Raw genomic sequence first — 23,044 nt, forward strand, 5'->3', positions numbered from 1 at the left:
GCTGAATTTATTAATCAGTTTGAGTAGTTTTTGTGTAGAGTCTTTAGGGTTTTCTATGCATAGTATCATGTCATCTGCACGGAGTGACAATTTTACCTCTTCTCTTCCAATTTGGATACCGTTCATTTCTTTTGTTTGTCTGATTGCTATGGCTAGGACTTTCAATACCATGTTGAGTAAAAGTGCTGAGAGTGGGCATCCTTGTCTTGTTCCAGATTTTAGTGGGAGAGCTTTGAGCTTTTCTCCATTGAGTATTATATTTGCAGTGGGTTTATCATAAATGTTATGTTCCTTTGATACCCACTTTGGTAAGAGTCTTTATCATGAATGGATGTATGACTTTGTCAGATGCTTTCTCTGCATCTATCGAGATGATCATGTGGTTTTTGACCTTTTCTTTTGTCTGTGTGGTGTATGATGTTAATTGATTGGTGTAATGTTGAACCACCCTTGTGAACCTGGGATGAATCCCACTTGGTCGTGGTATACAATCTTTTTTATATATTGTTGGATTTGGTTGGCTAAAATTTTGTTGAGAATTTTTGCATCTATATTCATCAAAGATATTGGCCTATAATTTTCTTTTTTGGTAGTATCTTTGGTTTTGGTATTAGGGTGATGGTGGCTTCATAGAATGTCTTTGGGAGTATTCCTTCTTCTTCAACCTTTTAGAAATTTTTAAGAAGGATGGGTATAAGTTCTTCTTTGTATGTTTGGAAGAATTGGCCTGTGAAGCCATCTGGTCCTGGACTTGTTAGTAGGGAGTGTTTTTATGATATATTCAATTTCATTTCTGGTGATCGGTCTTTTCAGTTGATTTCTTTCTTCTTGATTCAGTTTTGGCGGGCTGTAAGTCTCTAGAAAGTTGTCCGTTTCTTCTAGGTTGTCAAATTTGTTGGCATGTAATTGTTCACAGTATTCTCTTATGGGTTTTTTTTTGTTTCTTTGTTTTTGTATTTCTGCAGTATCCTTTGAGATTTCCTAGGAGAATTTTTAAATATCCATTTTCCTTCCCCATGTTTATGACATTCCTTAGAATTTATGGTGAGTTTGATTTTTTTTTCCAAGTAACTTTTTATATGTAATGCGCTCATCATATAAAATTGAGAATATATGGATTTTTTTAAAAAGATCTTTTAGCACAATGGATGGAGCTCAGTCTCTGCAGCCATGGTCCCTGAGTTTGAACTCCAGCTCTGCCGCTTTCCAGCTGTATAACCTTGAAGAAGTTAGTTAACCCTTATTCATAGGGTCTTTATGAGAATTAAATATTGTAATTTATAGATTGATAGATAGAATCTAGATGTCTTTGAAGTCTTTGATATTTCACAAGATATTTAGCAGATAATTATTAGCACTTATTATCTTATTACTGGGAAAATTAAAATTGTGTGTAACTCCATCCAGAACTAGTCACTATTACCTTTTTTTTTTTTTTTTTTTTTTTGGCTTTTGTTGTTTTAGGGCCACACCGGCAGCATATGGAGGTCCCCAGGCTAGGGGTCGAATCAGAGCTATAGCTGTGAGCCTACACCACAGCTCACAGCAACACAGGATCCTTAACCCACTGATCGAGGCCAGGGATCGAACCCACATCCTCATGGATACTAGTCGGTTTTGTTAACCGCTGAGTCACGACAAGAACTCCACTGTTACCTTTTGATATAGATCCCTTTGAGTTCTTTTTTTGTATCTACCAAGAGTATATATCTACACACACACACACACACACACACACACTTTGGGAGGAGGAGATAACTTGATTTTTTCATTTTGAACTGTATTAATATCTTGTCAGTAAATTCCTGTAGCACATATTTTAGCAAGTACATAGCATTCCAGTTTGTACTGTTGTTCATTTAACTGAGCCCCTTTGGTTAAGCATTTTGGCAATTTCAGACTTTTGCCATTGTTTATAAAAGCAATGATACTTACGCGGTGAACCCCATTTTGTAAAATCTTTGCCACACTGGTGATTTTATCATTAGAATAACATCCTTGTAGAGATGGTATGGCAAAGTTTATGTATATATATGTAAATGGAATGGTACAATCTGTGGCCCCCACACCTGGCTTCCTTCACCCAGCATAACATTTCCAAGGCTCATCCATACTGCAGTGTGTGCATTTGTACCCGATCCCTTTCTCCCCCCCAATTTTTATTATGCCATTCCTTTTTGTGGCTGAATAGTATTCCATTGCACGGATGCCCCACCCTTTGTTATCTATTCATCAGGTGATGGATACCTGGGCTGTGAACCAGTGCCACCAGTACAAGCACCTGCTTAAACACTTTCTTTTATATTTTATTTTTTATTTCTAGCCATACTGTTCCATGGCTTGATGTGGGATCTCAGTTTCCAGACCAGGGATGGAACCTGGGCCACAGCAGTGAAATCGTCAAGTCCTAACAGCTAGACCACCAGGGAACGCCCTTGAACAATTGCTTTTAGTTCCCTCAGGTGTAGCTCAGGAGTTGAACCTCTGGGTCATGTGGTAATTCTATGCTTAACTTTTGGAGAAACCGTCTGGCTGTTTTCCACAGTGGCTGAACAGGCATTTCAGTCCCACCAGCAATGCACAAGGGTCACAATTACACCACACTAATTTTCCCTTGTTGCTACTATAATTATTATTATTGCCATCCTAGTGAGGGCAAAATCATATCTCATAGTGGTTTTGATTTGCATTTCCCTAAGACTAATTTTGCTGAGCATCTTTTCATGTGCATCTTGGCCATTTGTACGGCTTCTTTGGGGAAGCTTATCTAGGTTTTTGATGCTATTGAGGTTGACTTAGAAAATGTTTTCTTTAGTGGGAAAATTAAAAAATAAAATTAAATTTAAAAATTAGAATGATTAAATTAAAAAAAAAGAAAATGTTTTCTTTAATCACCAGTATCTGCATGAGCTCTTTCCCCAGAATTACTTATCTTTTTAAAACATAGTTAAGATATTTTATATGTAAAATTTTATATCACTTTTTTTCATTTTGTTTTGTTTTGTTTTTGTCTTTTCAGGGTCACACCCGTGGCATATGGAGGTTCCCAGGCCAGGGGTTGAATTGGAGCTGTAGCCACTGGCCTACACCAGCCACAGCAATGCCAGATCCGAGCCCCATCTGTCACCTATACCACAGCTCATGGCAACCCCAGATCCTTAACCCACTGAGCGAGGCCAGGGATTGAACTCAGGTCCTCATGGATCCTAGTCAGGCTCATTAACCACTGAACCACTCGAGGAACTCGTATCCTTTTTTTTTTTTTTTTTTTTTTATGTAACATTGTAGCGAACATGTTTCTAGGTAATTCTTCTGCTACTAAAATGTTTGTAAGGTCTAGAGCATTATATACATCGTTTGTCTTATTTCCTGTGAGTCTAGACATACAAATTTTAACTCTTGTAAGTAACACTGTGTTTTGCATACAGATGTGCCCACATTTTACATTGTATCCTTAGATCCCCAGAAATAAAATAACTAGAACAGAGGTCTGAACAATTTTAACAACTTTGAAACATATTTCAACATTAGCACAAAACATTTTGAAACAGAATTGAAGCCCTTGCCCTGGAAATCTGAAGGGTTGTGTTTTAATACTAATGTATCCTGTGAAACTGGGCCTGTCACTTGACCTTAGTCCACTTTTTATTATTTTGTATTACAATATAGTTGATTTACAGTGTTGTGTCAATTTCTGCGGCACAGCATAGTGACCCAGTCACGCATATGCTTGGTCCACTTTGCAGTTCTCTAAAATCTACCTTCCCTCCGTCCCAAGGCTATTATGGGAAGATAAGTTTCTTTGCTAAGCTAAGCTCCGCTTTGATATTTTTAGCAATGTAAATATATCAATAAGAAAATTATCTTATGGTAAAAACCCCAGAAGGGAAGGGACTGCTGGTCTTCAGTTCTTCCCATCCGTCAGAATTTTTTCATAGTCATTTTAAACTGCTTGGTACTTACTTGCTCTTCAGTAAGTGTGTATTAAATGAGTGACTGAAAGCATAACATGGGGGGAAGTACATGGGCTTTTATTTGTTTGGGGGGAACGTATGCAGATAACTGGGAGAGTCTAGTTTTCACATCTGATGCCCTTTTGTTGTCTTTTATTTGCTCTTTTTATTTTTTAAATTATCGTACATTAAAATTGACTTTTTGACATATAGTTTCATAAGTTTTAACACATGTACAGATTACCCAACACAGAATGTTCCATCACCCCCAAAACACTCTCTCGGGCTGCCTATTTGTACTCACACCCTCCCCCACCGCATCCCCTGGCAACCACTGATCTCCTCTCCACCACCATGGTTTTGTCTTTTTAAGACTGTTATATAAACAAAATGGTGCAATGTAATTTTCAGCATTGGCTTCTTTCCCTCATCGTGATGCCTTTAAGTGCTGTAAGTGTTCAGGGGTATCCACAGTGCCTTCTTTCTCCCGGCTGTTGTGGTCCAGGGTTCGCTCATCCCCGGGTCCCAGGACATTCAGGTCATTTCTAGCCTCAGGCAATTATGAAAAGAGCTCTTCTGAACATTTGTGTTCCCGTTGCTGTGTGTTCATAAATTTTGGGTAAATACCTAGGAGTGAAACGGTCATATGATAAATGTAAGTTCAGCTTTAGAAGAAATGACTAGGAAGTTCCCTTGGGGTACAGCAGGTTAAGGACTCAGCCTTGCTGCAGCTGTGCTGCAGCTGTGGTTCGATTCCTGGCCCAGGAACTTCCTCATGCCTCAGTTTGGCCAAAAAACAAAAACAAAAGAAATGACCAAACTGCTTTCCTTAGGGGCCATCATTTTACATTCTTATCAGTGATAGGCAAGTTCCACTGTTCCGTCTCACCAACACTTGTCAATAATTTTTATTTTCATTCTAATATGATATCTAATGATAATTAGTGATATCTCATTGTAGGTGTAATTTTCATTTCAATAATCTTTGGGATTTTGTTTTTGTTTGGGTTTTTTTTTTTTTTTTTTTTTTTTTTTTTCCGCCTTTGGCTGCACCTGTGGCATGAGGAAGTTCCTGGGCCAGGGAGCGAACCGGCACTATAGCAGTGACGTGGGCTACTGCGGTGACAACACTGATCCTTAACCAGCTGCACCAGAAGGGAATCCTGCATTTCAATAATCTAATTGTGTCTCTTGTGTTTATTTTCTGTCTGTATGTCCTCTTTGGTCAAACATCTCTTCAAATCTTTTGCTCATTATAATTAGCTTGTTTGTTTTGACTGTTGAGTTTATATGTACACAAATATATATTTATATAAACATATTTATTTATTTATTTAGGTCTTTTTATGGCCACAGCCAGGGCATATGGAAGTTCCCAGGCCAGGAGTTGAATCTGAGGCACAAGTGGGTCAATGCCAGATTCTTTAACCTGATGTTCCTGGCTGGGGCTGGAACCCCTCCCCAGTGACCTGAGCCAGCCACTGCAGTCAGGTTTTTAACCCACTGCGCCCTGGCAGGAAGTCCAAGAGACCTTCATATATTTTAGATATAAATCCTTTGTAATTGCAAGTATTTTCTCCTAGTCTGTGTGGGTGGCTTTTTAAAATTATTATTCTCTTAATAGCCTTCACAAAGCAAAGCTTTTAACTTTGATAAATTCCAAGTTATTTTTTCTTTTATTAGTTATGCTTTTGGTGTCTTGTCTAAGAACTCTTTGCTGAACTCCTGGTAATGAAGATCTAGGTTTTCTTCCAAAAGTTCCATGGTTTTAAGTTTTCATTTAGATCTATGATCCATATAATCATATGATTTTTTTCTTCTTCAGATTAATATGGTAGATTGCATTGAGTTTCAGATTTTGAACTAGCCTTATATTCCTGGCCAACCCCCCCCCCAAAAAAAAACTACCCATGCGGTCTTTTTGTATATTACTGAATTTGATTTGCTAATGTTTTCTTGAAGATGTTACTGTGTTCATAAGAGCTGGTCTGTAGTTCCCTTTTTTGTGCTGTTTCGTTTTAGCGTCAGAGGAAAGCTTGCCTCATAGAATGAGTTGGGAAATGTCACTTCCTCTTCTTTCTCTGGAAGAGATTGTATAGAGCCGACACTATATATATGGGCCACATCCACAGTGTGTGGAAATTCCTGGGATCCAACCCACACCACAGCAGTGACCTGAACCACTGCAGTGACAACCACTATGCCACAAGGGAACTTGGTACTATATCACTTTTAAATATTTGCTAGAATGTGTCCGTGAAACCTAAAGATTTGAGCAGACATTCGACCAAAGAGGATTTACTGGCAGCAAATAAACACAAGGAAAGATGTGCTTTGACATTGCTTTTCCAGAAAGCATCGACGTACATATGTCACGTCTTTAATAGTTAAAGGAACGTCCTGGTTGTGTATTTTTCCTTGGATGAGTTTTTGTAGTTGGTAGTGCTTCCGGAATTGGTTCTTTTTATCTAAGCTGTCAAGTTTATGTGCGTAGAATTGTTCATAGTGGGCCCTGACTATTGTGTTAAATGTCATTTCTGTCTATAAGGATAGCCCCTCTTTAGTTTCTGTAACTGGTAATCTGCATTCTCTTTTTTGTCAGTCTTGCTTAAAGTTGATCAATTTTATTAATCCTTTCGAAGAACCAGTTTTTATTTTCACTGATTTTTCCCCATTTCTCTGTTTCCAATCTCATTGGTCTCTGTTCTTTTTATTTCCTTCCTTATGCTTGCTTTATATTTAGTTAGCTCTTTTCTCCCTTTCTTAAAGTAGAATCTTATTGATTTGAGACCTAACACTTAGTGCTATAAATTTTCCCTTAGGTACTGCATTATCAACTACAAAGTTGATATTTTATGTTTTTATTTTTGTCTAGTTTAAAATATCTGATTTCCCTTGAGACGTCTTCTTTGGCTCTTGGGTATTTAAAAGTGCATTTCACAAGTTCCCATCATGGTTCAGTGGTTAATGAATCTGAATAGGAACCATGAGGCTGCAGGTTCGATCCCTGGCCTTGCTCAGTGGGTTAAGGATCCAGCGTTGCCGAGAGCTGTGGTGTAGGTCACAGATGTGGCTCAGATCCCATGTTGCTGTGGCTCTGGTGTAGGCCGGTGGCTACAGCCCTGATTCGACCCCTAGACTGGGAACCTCCATATGCCGTGAGAGCGGCCCTAGAAAAGGTAAAAAGACAAATAAATAAATAATAAAAGTGCATTTCCTTCTAAGGTTTGGAGCTTTTCCAGTTCCTTTTTGTTACTGATTTCCAGTTTGGTTCCATTGTGGTCGAGGAACATAGTTTATATTTCATTCCTTTTAGAATTTGTAAAGGCTTGTTTGTGATTCAGGGTATGATCTATCTTGTGAATGTTTCATGTGCACTTGAAAAGAATATATATTCTGATTTTAGAAATGAATCAAATCAAGTTGTTGATGGTGTCGTTCAGTTCTCTATTCTGAGTGTCTACCTTTTCTATCTGAGGAGTGTTCAACTATGTCCAGGTTGGTTCCATTATGGTCAGATAACAGTTTATATCTCATTCTTTTTATAATTCGTAAAGCCTTGTTTATGAGGAATGTTGAAATCTTCACCTGTAATTATGCATTTGTCTGTTTCTCCTTTCAGTTCTGTCTTTGCTTCATATAATTTGAAGACCGATTGCAGGTATATAAATATTTAATATTCTTATGTCTTCCTGGAGACAGGACGGACCCCTTTATCATGATGTAATGTACTTCATCCCTGAAAATCTTCCTTATTCTTGAATGTTGCTTTTCTACTCTTTTACTTCTAACCTACTAATGATATATTTAAAGTGGGTACCTTATAAATAGGACATAGTTGGGTTTGTTTGCTTGTTTTTCATCTTTTTAGGGCTGCACCCGTGGCATATGGAAGTTCCCAGGCTAGGGATCTAATCGGAGCTACAGCTGCTGGCCTATGTCAGAGCCACAGCAATGCCAGATCTGAGCTGCTTCTGTGACCTACACTACAACTCATGGCAACACCTGATCCTTAACCCACTAAGTGAGGTCAGGGATCAAACCCGCAACCTCATGGTTCCTAGTCAGATTCATTTCTGCTGAGCCACGATGGGAACCCTGGGGTTTTCTTTTTACATCCCTTTCTTTTATTTGGACTGTTTAGACAATTTAATGTTATTGATATGGTTGAATTTAGATCTGTTGTTTTCATACTTATTTCCATTTGTTCTGTTTTTTCATCCTCTATTTTCTCTTCCCTGCTTTTTTGTGGAATATTTCAACATTTTTTAGTATTCCTTAATTTACCTAGTCTCTTTTACTGTATCTCTTTGTGTGTGTATATGTGTGTATTTATATGTACGTATCAGTTATTGATCTGAGAATTACAATATGCATAGCAGCCTACTTAGAATTAATATTTTACCACTTCAAACATGATGTACAAACCTTACCATGATGTGGGTCTCTCCTCTCCCCTTTTTTTTGTACTTAGCTTAGGTATTACATCTACATACATTGAATGCCCCATCAAAAAATGTTATAATTTTTGCTTCTAACCATCATATTTTAAAGAGCTCAAAGGAAGAGGAACAAGTCTATTCTATTTATCAGTTTTGTTGCTTGTCCTTAGTCTCTGAAGTTACAAGTTGCCCTCTGATACCATTGGCTTTCTTCTAAAGAATTTCCTTGAGCAGTTCTTTCAGAGCAGGGTCTGTTGCTGATGAATTCTTTTGTTTCTTCAACTCAAATGTCTTTATTTCACCTTCTTTCCTAAGCACACTTTTTACTGGATTCACTGTTTATTTCTGCACTTTTAAGATGTTCTTTATTCCATCTAATCCTAATTTTAGGATTAGGCATATGGAGGTTCCCAGGCTAGGCATTGAATCAGAGCTGCAGCTGCTGGCCTACCACAGCAACTTGGGATCTGAGCTGAGTCTGTGACCTACACCACAGCTCATGGCAATGCCAGATCCTTAACCCACTGAGCAAGGCCAGGGGTCAAACCTATGTCCTCATGGATGCTAGTCAGATTCTTTTCCACCAAGCCATGATAGGAACTCCCATAGTCCCAATATTTCTAATGAGAAATCTACACTTATTCAAACTTGTATCTTCTATGCAATATGCCATTTTCCTTTGGTTCTGTTTCAGATTTTTTTGTCATTGGCTTTCAAAAATGATAGGTCTGAATATAGATTTCACTGGGTTTACTTTGGTGATCTGGGAACACCTTTAATCTGTAGGATTACATTTCACTAAACTTGAGAAGTGTTTAACCATTCTTGCTTTAAATAACTTTTCTGCCCTGCATCCTGAGTCTCTGATGACATAAATATTAGACATTTGGGGATTACCTCATGGGTGCCTGAAGATCTGTCCATATTTTTCCAATATTTTTCTATTTTTGTTCAGATTGGGTAATTTTTTTTCTTTTTTTGTCTTTTTGCTATTTCTTGGGCCGCTCCCACGGCATATGGAGATTCCCAGGCTAGGGGTCGAATCGGAGCTGTAGCCACCGGCCTACGCCAGAGCCACAGCAACGCGGGATCCGAGCCACGTCTGCAACCTACACCACAGCTCACGGCAACACTGCTCATTAACCCACTGAGCAAGGGCAGGGACTGAACCCGCAACTTCATGGTTCCTAGTCAGATTCGTTAACCACTGCGCCACGACGGGAACTCAGATTGGGTAATTTCTACTGCTGTCTAAGTTTTTGTCACTCCTGTTCTTCTTTTGAGCCCACTAAGTGAGTTTTTTTACTTAAAATTTCATCTTGGTTTTTTAATATCTATTTGGTAAGACTTTATGGTTTTCGATTCTTCTGAAGAGTGTTCACCCTTTAGAGCATTTTTAGAGTGGCTTTCTATGTAATAGGAAAGTGTCCTAATAATTCCAGCATCTGTGGCATCTCGATGTTGGCATCTGTTCAATGCCTTTTCTCAGGAGAGTTGAGAAAGCTGTCCCACTTTTTTTGCATGCTTAGTAGTTAGAATTGCATGCTGAGAAATGTTGGATTTGTATGCTGAGCAATTTTGTATTGCCTTTGGGGCATTTTGAATATTTGAACACATCAGATTCTGAGTCTTGTTTAAGTTAGACATATTGGTTGAGTGGCATTTTGAATTCTGATCTTCTTGCCCAGTCTTCCTCCTACCATTTACTTTTCAGAGCCTGAAAATAGTTATTCCATTCGTTCTGTCCTGATTTTATAGCTAAAGTCACTAGACTGGATGGAGTGAACTTCCTCCTCTTACCTGGAACTGAACTGGTCTTGATATGCCAACTAATTAAGCAAATTATGTCCATAATTTATAAAATCTAAGCCTGTAGTTTTTAGATAGCTGAGCTTATCCACTTCTGACAGCTCCATCCCATATTACTGAACACTCTTTTCCTTGTGTCACTGCCTGCTGCCTTGGGTACCTGGCTTTGGCTGCATTACACTTTCCTGGCTTCTCTCCTATTTCCCATCCCACCCAGTAACTGGTCATTTTCCTGTTGTCTTCTTTTGGCTAAGACAAAGTCGGAATTTTCCAAAAGGAACTTTGGAGGGGAGGCAGGATGAAAAATCAACTCTCTAAATCTGGGAGGCGATAAGTCCAGCCCTGCCCAGCAGTGCCCAGCCTGGAGAGCCTTTGCGTGTCTTTTTCTCACCCCTTAGAGACAACTAGACCAGGCTTACTTAGACCCACTTCACAGTTGAGGCAACAGGACATTTAAGTATTTCAAAGGATGTCCTCCAGATTTCTCAGAAGAAAGCAGAATCAAGACCAGGTAGCTTTCCTGGCCCCAAATCTAATGTACTTGCCACAGTGTTTTTCTATCATTTGACAACCAGTGATTTGTTCAGTGATTTTGTGCTTTGGGCAACCCACCTGACAGACCATCAGCCCTGTGCATTTTCCACGGCATGCTGTGGTCTGAGATGAACAGCCTGCTGCAAGATCTGTGGATCTTGGCTTCAGCCAAGGTCTGGGTGGCAGCCACAGTTGTGTAGGAGTCACAGGTCTTCCCAGGATCTCATCTGTTTCCATTCCCTTGGGCTTCTATTAAATACCTCCTATAGTTTGGCCTAGCCCCAAGCCCATGAGATAGAAGGATGAATAAAAGCATCCTCAGACTCCTCATCCCTAGGGGGTCACCTGGGCTCTCTGGCCCTCATGGGACCTGCCAGAAGGGCTTAGGATGAAAGGTCAGGTGTCTGGACTCATGCACGTCTCCTTTTTCTACAGTCCTCCGGGCCTCCTATGAGCAGGAGAAAGAAGCCCTTACCCACTCCTTCCAGGAGGCCAAGGCGGCCCTGCAGGTGAGAAGAGCTGAGCCGTGTCAGCCTCTGCTGCGGTGACCGCATGATTAGCTCAAGAAGCCTTGGTTTGAGAGTAGCGTGGGCCTGTTTTTCCCAGGGCTTTGGAGACTTCCTGTCCTGGATACCACACTGTGATTAGAGCAGGTGGGTGGATGCACAGGGAGCTGTGGAAGCAGGAAAGAAGGCATCTGACCCAGCTGGGCTGGTCAGGGGTTCCCTAGGGGGAGTGAGATCTAAGCTGGGGTCTGAGGACAGGTTAGAATTTTTTCAGATGAAGAAGGATAGGAAGAGTGCCTTAGAAAGAAAAAAAAAGTGTTTATAGACAGAGAGGAAAGGGCAAAATGATAGAGTACCCACTGAAACAGGTCCATGATGCCTGAGTGTAGAGCATGAGTGGGGGAGAGCTGAGGCTGGAGGGGGAGACAGGGACCACGTGGTGGAGCCTGTGAGCCAAGATATGGGGTGCACTACCCTGAAGGTGGGGGGCGAGGTGTAGGTGGAAGGGATGCTTGGCCGGGGGAGAAGCAAGGAGACAAGAATGCACCTTGCAGCTGGACCAGTGACAGGATGTATGGCTGCACTAGGAGGTATGAGACAGGAGCAGTGAGAGGTGAGAATGGGAAAGGGCATTGCGCCTGATTTGCATATGTGTTGAATGCCAGGCCACCACCGGCCTTGAATGCCCTGATATGGCCCCAAGGCTACGGAGGGGGTGGATGTACGTTTCCAGCAGCAGTGGGTCAAATAGAAGCAGCCTGCACTGCTCGGTGAAGCAAAGGCAGACTGAAGAACCCAACACGGACCCCTCCTGGGGGTCACCTCCAGCCCTTCATCCTCCTCTTCCCTCTGCTTCGGCAGGAGACCATTGATGGCCTCACTGCACAGCTGGAGGCCTTCCAGGCCAAGATGAAGAGGGTAGAGGAGTCCATCCTGAGCCGAGACTACAAGAAGCACATCCAGGTAGGTGGCAAAATCGCCAAGGCCTCTCCTTCTGGACTCACCAGGGAGGTCCAGGTCTTGGCAATAGGAAAGGCCAGTCCCTCTTCAAGTTCAGGGCACAGACCTGACGCTTACCTTCACAAAGGCCTGGAGGAAACATCAGTCCCCTGTCACCAAGGGGGAAGGTGAGGCTGAGAGAGAGAGAGGCCTGCGAGGTGGTCGAGTGCTCAGATTCTGGATTCAGAGAGAACCAGGTGTAAGGAGCAAACCTCCCACTTAGCACAAGCAATGTAACCCCTCTGAACCCCGGTGTCCTCCTCTGCAAGGGTCCTAGCTCGTGCCTCCAGGGGCTCTGTTAGTCGAGAATTGAGATAAAGCCCATCAAGCACTCGATCAAGCACTTGCCATGGGCTGGGAGCAGGTGTCCTGAGTCAGAGTTGGGGGCAGAAAGGGGAGGGAGGGTGGGATCTCCTGCCACCCCCCTGCCCCCAATACTCCCTCCAGCTGGTCTGCTGAGGTCACTCCCTGTCCCTGTCTAGGAGTACGGGAGCCCCAGCCAGTTCTGGGAGCAGGAGCTGGAGAGCTTACACTTTGTCATCGAAATGAAGAATGAGCGGATTCATGACCTAGACAAGCGGCTGATCCTCACGGAGACAGTGGTCTGTGGGCAGCAGCAGTGGGGGGCGGGCGGGCGGCAGCCTCATGCTTCCGCTTTGTGGGCATCTCCTCTGTCCGGTGTGCAGAGGGATGGTTCCTTGAGGAGGCCCTGCCTGGTCACACCAGCTTCAACCTGCTGGCCATGCTGGCCCTTGAGCTGCTGAGGCTGGTCTGGGTCCAGCAGTGGCTCCTTCTGATCCAGGTCCTGTACTTTTCTTGTCTACGCATCTTGTTGTCATTTGGGTGACACTGGGGCAGGTAGCCTGGCTAATCAGGAGGGGCTGGCCAGTGTCACAAATTGCACGGGAGCTGAGAAATGAGTCAAGGCTGGAAAAAAAAAAAAAAAAGACAGATATGGGAAGCCAGAGTCAGCCGGGACAGGCCTGGGCAGTGGTGGGCGTTAAGGACACAGGTGGCTATGTCTCCAGGAGAAAGGAGGCCTTGGGAACCTAGGATTGAATGCACACAGGTATTATATTGTCCCAGAAGACGTCTCCTGGCTTCCTATGTGCCACACAACCTACATTTTTTTTTTTTTTTTTTTTTTAGGGAGCTGCACCTGCGGCATATGGACGTTCCCAGACTAGGGTCGAATGGGAGCTGTAGCTACCAGCCTGAGCCACAGCCACAGCCACAGCCACGCAGGATCCAAGCCGTGTCTGCGACCTACACCACAGCTCACAGCAATGCCAGATCCTTAACCCACTGAGCGAGGCCAGGGTTCGAACCCGCATCCTCATGGATACCGGTTGGGTTCTTAACCCTCTGAGCCACAACGGGAACTCCCAATACAACCTAGATTTTAACTCAGACCATCTCGGATGTCACCTATAAATTGTGTTCAACCATTTTTGTAGAATAGCACAACAGATACATTTATATAAATTATACATGCTTGACTTTTGGAGAACCCCAAAAGCCTTCCTCTTATGAGCTGGTGGAGAATTTCAGATGATAGTGGGCATCTGCTGTCTTTAAAGAGTCTTGCCTGGCAAAGTTGGCAGCCCCTGGCTCCTGCCTGAGTCGCCTTGTTCTCAGTTATCTCATTGCTTCATGAAATGTAACGGTTGTTCTAAAGTGAACCAGTCTTTTCCGTGGCCACAGATAAGAGGAAGGGGACGGCACGGACTGTGCCGAATGAGGGTGGTGGCTTCCTGAGCTCGCTCTGATTTGTTACAGAAAGAAAAAAACCTGCTGCTGGAGGAGAAAATCACCGCCCTGCAGCACGAGAACGAGGACCTGCACGCCCGAGGCCACAACCAGATGGTTGTGTCGAGGTAGCGGCCCCCACCCCGACTCTTCCCACCCCCAGCCCCTTTTATTTATTAAAATGTCCAGTTGGGAGAGTCTCCAAGAGGCCCGGGGAAGGGATCGACCCATGAGCTTAGGCCCCTCTGGGGAAAGTGGCTCCCCTCCTCCGGAGCTCAGAGTCCCGAGAGCCCAGCTCTGCCCAGAAACCCAAGTCTCAGGGCTGAGGCAGCTCTGTGTGTCCCCATGCTGGCTGAGTGGGCTCCATGGGAAAAGCCAGTCCAGGAAGAAGGAACAGGAAGCTTAGCGCTCCAGAAGCCACACAAAGGAACCAGCTGTGAGAGCTCAGTCAACGCGAGCTGGGATCGTGTGTCACACGTAATCTGTTGACTACACATTATCCGCTCTAATGCTCATAATTACTCGGAGCCGAGTCCTGTTACCCTCCCATTTAAAATTTGGGCCAGGGTGAATGCCTTGTCTGAAGTTACACATGGAAGCGGCGGAGCAGGTGCGAGCCCAGAACTGTCTGCCCGTGAGGCCCACACTCCTTGGTCCACAGACAGACTTGGCTCTTGGGGACAGGCAAGCCATGGGGTGGTGGCCCATCCGAGAACGGCTTCCTGGAGGAATGGGTTGGTCTCTGCAGTTGCCAGAGGCCCCAAGAGGCGGTTCCCCACACGCAACCCTGGGCCCTGTCTGCATCCACAGGCAGCTCTCAGAGGACCTGCTCCTTGCCCGCGAGGCCCTGGAGAAGGAGATCCAGTTACGGCGGCAGCTCCAACAGGAGAAGGAGGAGCTGCTCTACCGGGTCCTGGGGGCCGACGCCTCCCCCGCCTTCCCCTTGGCCTCTGTCACCCCCACGGAGGTCTCCTTCCTCGCCACATAGGGCCTGGGCCACCATGACGCCTGTGGTCACAGCTTTCTCTCCAGGACTTGGCAGAGAACACGGCAGGGACCTCTGGTCCTTTTCCCAGGCAGGGACAAGGACAGGAGTGAGGGGGGAGCCAGGCTGCGTGCCCATGAGGCCTGGGGGCTCGGGCCACAGAGCACCACCCATGGGGCTGCCCAGGCCTGAGCAGCTTTGCCCCTCGAGCTGATGCAGGGAACAAACAAGAGGAATCCTCTCCCCTCCCCCTTTCTCCCTGCACAACTTGGGGTTGGGGGTGGATCTGAGGCTCCCCCGGGGGCAGCCACGCCACACTGATCACCTGAGCAAGAGGCGACACCCCCCTGGTCCTAACTTGTCAGCTTCGCTGCTGCCTCATCAACCACTCAACGTTCCCCCTCTACCCCGGCTTCTCTCAGCTCTAAACCATTTGCAGAAACTGAAATGGCCCTGGAGTCCCTCCCTGTCCCACTGGGGGATTTGTCTCAAGGTCAGACTAGGGGACCGGAGAGGACGTGGGCCACACCCTGTGAACCAAACTAGGAAAAGGGAGCAGCTGGGAGGGGGCACTGGAGGCCCTGCCAACTGCAGGACGCGGGACAGAGTCCCGGGCCCAGAGTCTGGTCCATCCAGGGCTTACAGGCTGGGCTGCTCCTCCTGGACCAGGCAAGGCTCACTCCCCAGCCCTCCGGCTCCCTCAGTCTTAGTGCCACCAGGACACGGGGGCCACCTAGTGGCTCTAAGTGCCCTCAACAGCCAGAGCCAGAATTTCACCTGTGTACAGATGAGGAAACCTAGGGAGAAGTAGGACCGACAGAGCCAGGGGACTAGGACTTCATCTGTCACCCAGGCTCTACCTTTTTTTTTTTTTTTTTTTTTTTTTTTAGGGCCATACTTGCAGCATGTGGAGGTTTCCAGGCTAGGGGTCAAATCGGAGCTACAGCTGCCGGCCTACACCACAGCCACAGCCACACCTGATCTGAGCCATGTCTGAGACATACACCACAGCTCATGGCAACGCCAGATCCTTAACCCACTGAGCGAGGCCAGGGATCAAGACTGCGTCCTCATGGATCCCAGTTGGGGTTTGTTACCGCTGAGCCACAGCGGGAACTCCCAGGTTCTACCTTATCGTACTTTTTCTTTCTCCCCAGGTTCTGGGAGGTGAGATCTGGGACTTAGTCTTTCTCCTCCTTTCTCTCGGGCCCCCAGCCCTTTCCAGTCTCCTCCACGCCCACTCTCCACTACCCCCCCCCCCGCCCCGCCGCAGCCCTCAGTCTCCCCGTCAGTGTGAAGGGCTGGGTGCTGGGGTAACTAACCTCCGCAAGCCTGTCCAGCCCCATCTGTGGATTCAGGAGTCTTCTCAGGAAGCTTTGGATCTTTTGGAGACAAGCATTTTAATTAAATGCTTTCACACACGCCCCCCCCCCCTCCCCAATCCACTGAAGATCCTTCAAGCAGGTTCTTAGCCAGCTTTAGCAGAAAGCCAACTGAAGAACTGAGGTCGAGGAGCCAATGGACCTTGCCCGAGCCCCCGCCCACCCTCCACCCCCCACCCCTGGCCCTCGGGCCAGCAGGTAGGAAAAGTCAACTCACTGGAACTGAGGTTTCCTGTCTTCCGCAGCTGCCCTCCTCCTTCCCTGGGGTCTGGGCTTCACCCTCTTCTAGTTCTAAGGGTTCAGATGGGACTCTGCTTCTCCAGCCCTGGGCAGACAGGTCAGCCAGGCGCCTTGGGGCCCATTCTGGAGTGAAACACATGCTTCTTCCTGTAACTCTTGCCAAAACCTGGCTGGGATAGGCTGGTTCATTAGACATTAATGGTGACAGCAAGGAAAAGAATTGGTGGCCAAATAATTTGGGAAACTCTAGGTTCACTCCACTTAAATAGCTCTGCAAACTGCAGGACTTCTCAGAGCCTTTAATGTGCTCACATGCACTCACTGCAGATTCCCAAGAAGGAGGCCAAGTGTCCAGCATCTCCCAAACATCTTTGACCAAGTTTCTGCCCCCAACCCGAGCACTTCAGGCTGCAAAATGCACTTTAAGAGACATGGTTTTCATTGCGAGGGGCTGGGCTGGAGGAGGGGCAGGGTGTGGGCAGAGGGGTTTCCCCCATGTGGCCTGTGGTGGATGTGACCAGGCGCCCTGGGTCACACCATCACACCCGGGGCAGGTGAGCTATGGAAACTAAAAAAGAATACATGGGACCACATTGATTTGGCCTCTGTTTTCCTGGAAGAGGGAATAGGTGGCCCTTCCTGGAGGCCTCTGCTAGGGGCGGGGTTCTTGAGGATTAAGTCCTGGGGCCTGGGGGAATTGCCAGCAGTTCTGGCTCCTCCTCAGGCACGGGCACCCCCAGGTTCTGGCTTTGCCCAGGCTTGATGTGGGGCCTGGGGCTGAAGTAAAGGCTGGCTCCAAGGCTGGCTGTCACAACAGATCAAGGACTGGAGTGAGGTCATGGGTTGAATCAAGAGGCAAAAGCAGTGATGGGGCTTCCAGAGTTTAAGGGGTGAATGTGAAGCTTCTTTCTACTTTTTCCAGGGGGCAGGGGGCACCTCCTTGGCTTCGTAACCACTGAGGTTCACACAGCTGCCTATCCCTGCTTCTACCCACTGCTCCCTGGATGCCAGGGAGCAGGAGACACAGGACATGGATGGTAGCTGCCCCTGTGCCCCCAAGATCAGTAGCCTGGCAGGTACAGATGGCACCTTCCCCCACCCAGGCCTCTCCCGCATACAGGATGCTGCCTGCACCCTGCTGTACCTGTGTGTCCTGGGAGGCCATGTCCATGTCATCATGAGCCTTGCTCGCTGACTCCAGGAGGCAGGGAAAGTGGTGAGCCCCACTGCAGAGACAAAAAAATAACAGTCTGTCAGCTGCCCCAGGTGCCATCTCTGACTGGGGCACAGCAGGCAAGTAGAGGCACAGTTGAACCCCTTCAGAGGAAGGGACAACTTGGTCCAGGTCACACCTCAGCATCAGGGCACCTGCAAGGCCCAGTACTTTGTGGACAAAGATAAGTGGTTCGAGTCCCTGGAGAGCTGAGGTCCCCTCCCCACCTCGGGGAGAAGCAGGAAGGAACTCAGTGCCTCCCGGCATGGGTTTTGTCACACTCAGGTTCAGGTTTTGTCGCCCTCAGGTTCTGCGGGGATGGCCGTGGGTGCCCCCCCCCAAGGGGGAGTATCTGGGAAACAGTCAAGCAAAGTAAAACTGGGGAAACTCAGAGCACAGAGTCTATTCGTGTGTGGTGTGTGTTTTCAGTCTCCAAGGAAAATGGGTATAAGAGGCAGCGTTTTCCTTAAGAACAGGGTCTTTGGTGTTCTGCCATTCCCAAGGAACATGTCTGGGGAAATGCAGGCCTAGCAAAGCCAGTGCCTCCCAGCCATCTGGGTGTTCTTGTCCCCTTGTTGGGTCTCAAGTTTCTACTTTTGACAGGTGGGAGAATGATGCCTCACTCTTTCTTCCTCCTAAGGCCTCTGGGAGTCTCACCTTCAAGTTTTTGCAGGGTCCAGCCCTCCCCTGAAGATTCACGTCACATTCCAGCCCCTCCAGGATGCCCTTCTCAGAATTCCTGGAGTTCCCCTTGTGGCTCTGTGGGTTAAGAATCTGACACAGTGTCCGTGAGGATGCGGTTCAATCCCTAGCCTTGCTCAGTGGGTTCTGTGTTGCCACAAGCTGTAGCATAGGTTGCAGATGCAGCTCAGATCCTGTTGCCATAGCTGTGATATAAGCCTGTAGCTGCAGCTCCTATTCAATCCATAGGCTGCAAACTCCCATATGGTGCGGGCAGCCATAAAAAGAAAATTCCTAAAAAATCTCATGGGTGGAATCCTACTGTTTGGCACATCTGTTCTCCATAGGTTTGAGGTTACAGGTTGAGTTCTTTGAAAGGAAAGAACATCACCACCCCCACCCAGGGAAGGTCTGGGCCCATCGGCAATGGCCAGGACACTTGGTCCATTTTTCATCACATCCACAACCAGCCATGGGGCCTGTGCCCTTGTTCAAGCCCCATTTTCATGTGATTTGGGCCAGTCTGGTCTCGGCTTGAATGGCACCTCACCCAACTCCCTGACTATCTCAGTAGACTTTCTCGCATTGCCTTATTTTGCCCTTGATGGAGCACCGAGTATTCTGTAGATGACTGTGGTTGTTCATTCCCCAGCTCTGCCTTCCCATGTAGACTGTGAGCTTGCAGAGAGGGGAAGACATCGCTCTAATCCATCATCGTAGTCTCAGCACCTAGGACAGTGCCGGCCATGTGGTAGGGGCTCAATAATTATTGGACAAATGAAAATGAATTAAACACTTTTATACCCTAACCTGATGAGTAGCTCGACTTAACCAATGAGGAAACTAAGGCCCAGGAAAGGAAGCGCTTGCCCAGGGTGACTCAGAGAGGTGGCATCAGAGGTGGGACTAGAAGCCAGGGTCCTCGGATCCCCAGTCAAGCTGTTTCCCCACTGTCATGCAGCTGGGCCTCGCATTAATCCTTCGCTCCCACACCCCTGCCCCAATACACACCACCCACCACATGCTCACCACCTCCTCTTACCCTCTGCCCTGGATATTCCCAACTCAAGGCCAAGCCATCTCTGTCTCATTCAGGTCATACTGAAGTTCTCTCCCAGTAGGACCAATGTTGCTGAAGCTTGGATGGTAGGTTTGGGGGAGCAACCAGGATCTGCTGGGGGAGAAATTGGGACAAACCAGTCAAACTGATTGTTAGAATGGTTAGAATAAAATCTGGTGGGAGTAAGTCAACATGGCAGAGCAAGAGGACATAGAGCTCACCTCACCCCCCCAACACATCAACAATACATCTATATGTGGAACAATCCCCACAGAATCCTGTCAGAACAGGAAGGATTCCTGTTACCAAGGCTGCAAGAAATATTCCCACATAATCAGGTAGGATGGGAAGAATAGCACCTGTGCCCTGGGAGGACACCAAGAGGAAAAGGGAAATTATATGTGGGGAGGCACTTGCCCTTGGGATGAGTGGCATCCCAGTCCTGGGGTCCAACCTGGAGGAGACAAGGTGCTTTGCTGCTTATAGAATCACTAGGACACATGGAAAGGCTGGAAAAGCTTAGACTCCACTCTTGGGCAGTGCACGGCTGCTGGCCTGCCTACACACAGGGTGGCAGGGTCTGCTGAAGCACCTACCACCTCTCCACACTCCTCAGTCCAAGCCAAGTGAACACTGTAGCCCCACTCCCTCCCCCCAGATCTAAGACAGCCAGGTCCTGAAAACAAGACTTGCTATGGGGACACTGAGGTGGCCTAATGGCCTGGGCGGTGATGCATGTGCTGCACTGGTCGCCACTGTTGACACTTACTCCAAGAGCACCACAGAAGCAACTCTTCTGATAGCAACGCAGCCACTGCATTTTCCTACAGTGATGATACTGTAATCCACTGCCAGCTGTGCAGATCCTCTGGCCCTGCCCACTCCACAATGTCACACTCTATCTGGGACAACCCCAACAGAGGAAAAGACACGAACATGGGCTGCATCTGAGTGCGCTAGCAGCTGCCTACACAGGCAATGTATCAGACTCCTGTGAGCACAGGAACCCCACTTATTGAAGCATTCCCCTCCTTTGGGGGAAAAAAAACCAGCAATGTGGGATCCAAGCTGCATCTGCGACCTACACCACAGCTCATGGCAATGCTGGATCCTTAACCCACTGAGCAAAGCCAGGGATTGAACCCACATCCTCATGGATACTAGTCAGTTTCATTAACTGCTGAGCCATGACGGGAACTCCCTGACGTTATATTTTACATCATCAGACAAACTACTTGCCCTATGCCACAGGTACGGTCCTAAAAAGACCAAAAAAAAAAAAAATGACATCAAAAACAATGTAGGGGAGGAAACTAAAAGATGTAAATCTTTTAGAATGTGTTTGAACTTAATGATTATCAGTTTGAAGGGAGTAGACATAATAATAGGTAAACATACCAATACCATGGTGACTACAAATTAAAAACCTATAAAACATACTCAAAAGCCAAAAAGAACTCAAGCAAGTATCACAAAAGAAAATCAGGGAGTTCCCTGGTGACCCAGTGGTTAAGGATTTGGCATTGTCAGGTTTGATCCCCTGGCCTGGGAAGTCTTGGCCTCAGATATGGCCTGGGAAGTCTTGGCCTCAGATATGGCCAAAAAGAAAGAAAGAAAAAAAAAATCAAGTCACAATGGGAAAAAAAAAAAAAAACGAACAAAGACCTACTAAAACAAATGGGAAACATGGAATAAAATGGCAATAAGTACATACCTATCAAAAATTACTTTAGGAGTTCCCATTGTGGTGCAGTGGTTAACGAATCTGACTAGGAACCATGAGGTTGCAGGTTTGATCCCTGGCCTTGCTCAGTGGGTTAAGGATCTGGCGTTGCCATGAGCTGTGGTGTAGGTCACAGATGCGGCTTGGATTCCCAGTTGCTGTGGCTCTGGTGTAGGCCGGCGGCTACAGCTCTGATTGGACCCCTAGCCTGGGAACCTCCATATGCCTCAGGAGTGGCCCTAGAAAAGGCAAAAAGACCAAAAAAAAATTATCTATCCATGGACTAAATGCTCCTGTCAAAAGACGGGGTTGTTGATTGGATAAGGAAAACAAGAACCTGAAATATGCTACCTACAAGAGACACTTCAGGGCCAAAGACACTCACAGACTGAAAGTGAAGAAATAGAAAAATATTTTATGCAAACAGAAACAAAAAAGCATGGGTAGCAATTCTCATACCAAAGACTTTAAAACAAAGGCTGTAATGAAAGACAAAGTGGGCATTATATAACAACAAAGAAATCAATACAAGACGAAGTTATTACAATCATTAATACACATGTACCCTATACAGGGGCACCTAACTATGTAAAGCAAATACTAATAGACATAAGGGGAGAAACTGGGAATACAATAATAGCATGGGACTTTAACACCCCAATGACATCAATGTACAGAAAATAAGGCAAACAGATGTCCTAAATGATACAACAAACCAGTTGGACTTTACTGAAATCTACAGGACACTGCATCCAAAACCATTAGAATGCACATTCTTTTTCAAGTGTGCATAGAATAGTTTCCAGGAAAGATCACATTCTAGGTCACAAAACAAGCATCAGAGGACAGAAATTACATCAAGTATCTTTTCAGACCACAGTGGTATGAGACTAGAAAATCAACTACAGAAAGAAAAATGAGGACAGAACAAACACATGGAGACCAAAGAACATGCTACTAAAAAAACAAACCAAGCAACCAACGGGGGGGTTCCTGTAGTGGCTCAGTGGAAACAAATCTGACTAGAATGATGAAGCCACAGGTGCAATCCCTGGCCTTGCTCAGTGGATTAACGATCCCAAGTGGCTGTGGCATAGGCCAGCAGCTGCAGCTCTGATTTGACCCCTAGCTGGGCCAATTCCATGTGCCCTAAAAAAATAAATAAAATAAAACACACACACACATATACACAAATGGGCCCATGATGAAATCAAAGAGAAAAACAGAAAATACCTCCAGACAAATGAAACTGAAAACACAATTTTCCAAAATCTATATGATGCAGCAAAAGCAGTGCTAAGAAGGAAGTTCTGCCAATACAGGTCTTCTTCAAAAAATAAAAGTCTTGGAGTTCCCATTGTGGCTCAGTGGGTTAAGAACCTAACATAGTGTCCGTGAGTTTGTGAATTCAATCCCTGGCCTCTCTCAGTGGGTTAAGGATCCAGGTCTGCCGCAAGCTGTGGTGTAGGTCACAGATGTGGCTGGGATCTGGTGTTGCCGTGGTTGTGGCATAGGTCTTCAGCTGTGGCTCTAATTCGATACTTAGCCTGGGAACTTCCATATGATGCAGGTGTGGCCATAAAAATAAAATAAAAATAAATATTAAAATATCAAATAAACAACCTAACCTACCACCTGAAAGAATTAGATAAAGAAAAGCCAAAAAAGCCTAAAGTCAGTAGAAAGAAGAAAATAAAAAATTTCCCCCAACCCAAAATAGCAAAGATCAATAAAACAAAGAGCTGATTTTTTTTGAATAAACAAAATT

The 23,044-nt window shown here is 45.8% G+C and overlaps 1 protein-coding gene across 6 annotated transcripts in view; it reads left to right on the forward strand.

The window, feature by feature from the left end:
* Nucleotides 1-19,302, forward strand: part of CCDC69 (coiled-coil domain containing 69) — a 43,692-nt gene extending 24,390 nt beyond the window's left edge. For all 6 annotated transcript variants that reach the window (XM_021077105.1, XM_003134143.6, XM_021077104.1 and 3 more), the window contains 5 exons: nt 11,174-11,247; nt 12,106-12,207; nt 12,726-12,845; nt 14,023-14,120; nt 14,803-19,302. In XM_021077105.1, the coding sequence (XP_020932764.1) occupies nt 11,174-11,247; nt 12,106-12,207; nt 12,726-12,845; nt 14,023-14,120; nt 14,803-14,980 (572 nt within the window). In that variant the 3' untranslated portion in view covers nt 14,981-19,302. The remainder of the gene's footprint in view (nt 1-11,173; nt 11,248-12,105; nt 12,208-12,725; nt 12,846-14,022; nt 14,121-14,802) is intronic.

The sequence above is a fragment of the Sus scrofa genome, chromosome 16, assembly GCF_000003025.6.
Source record: "Sus scrofa isolate TJ Tabasco breed Duroc chromosome 16, Sscrofa11.1, whole genome shotgun sequence".
Taxonomy (NCBI): domain Eukaryota; kingdom Metazoa; phylum Chordata; class Mammalia; order Artiodactyla; family Suidae; genus Sus; species Sus scrofa.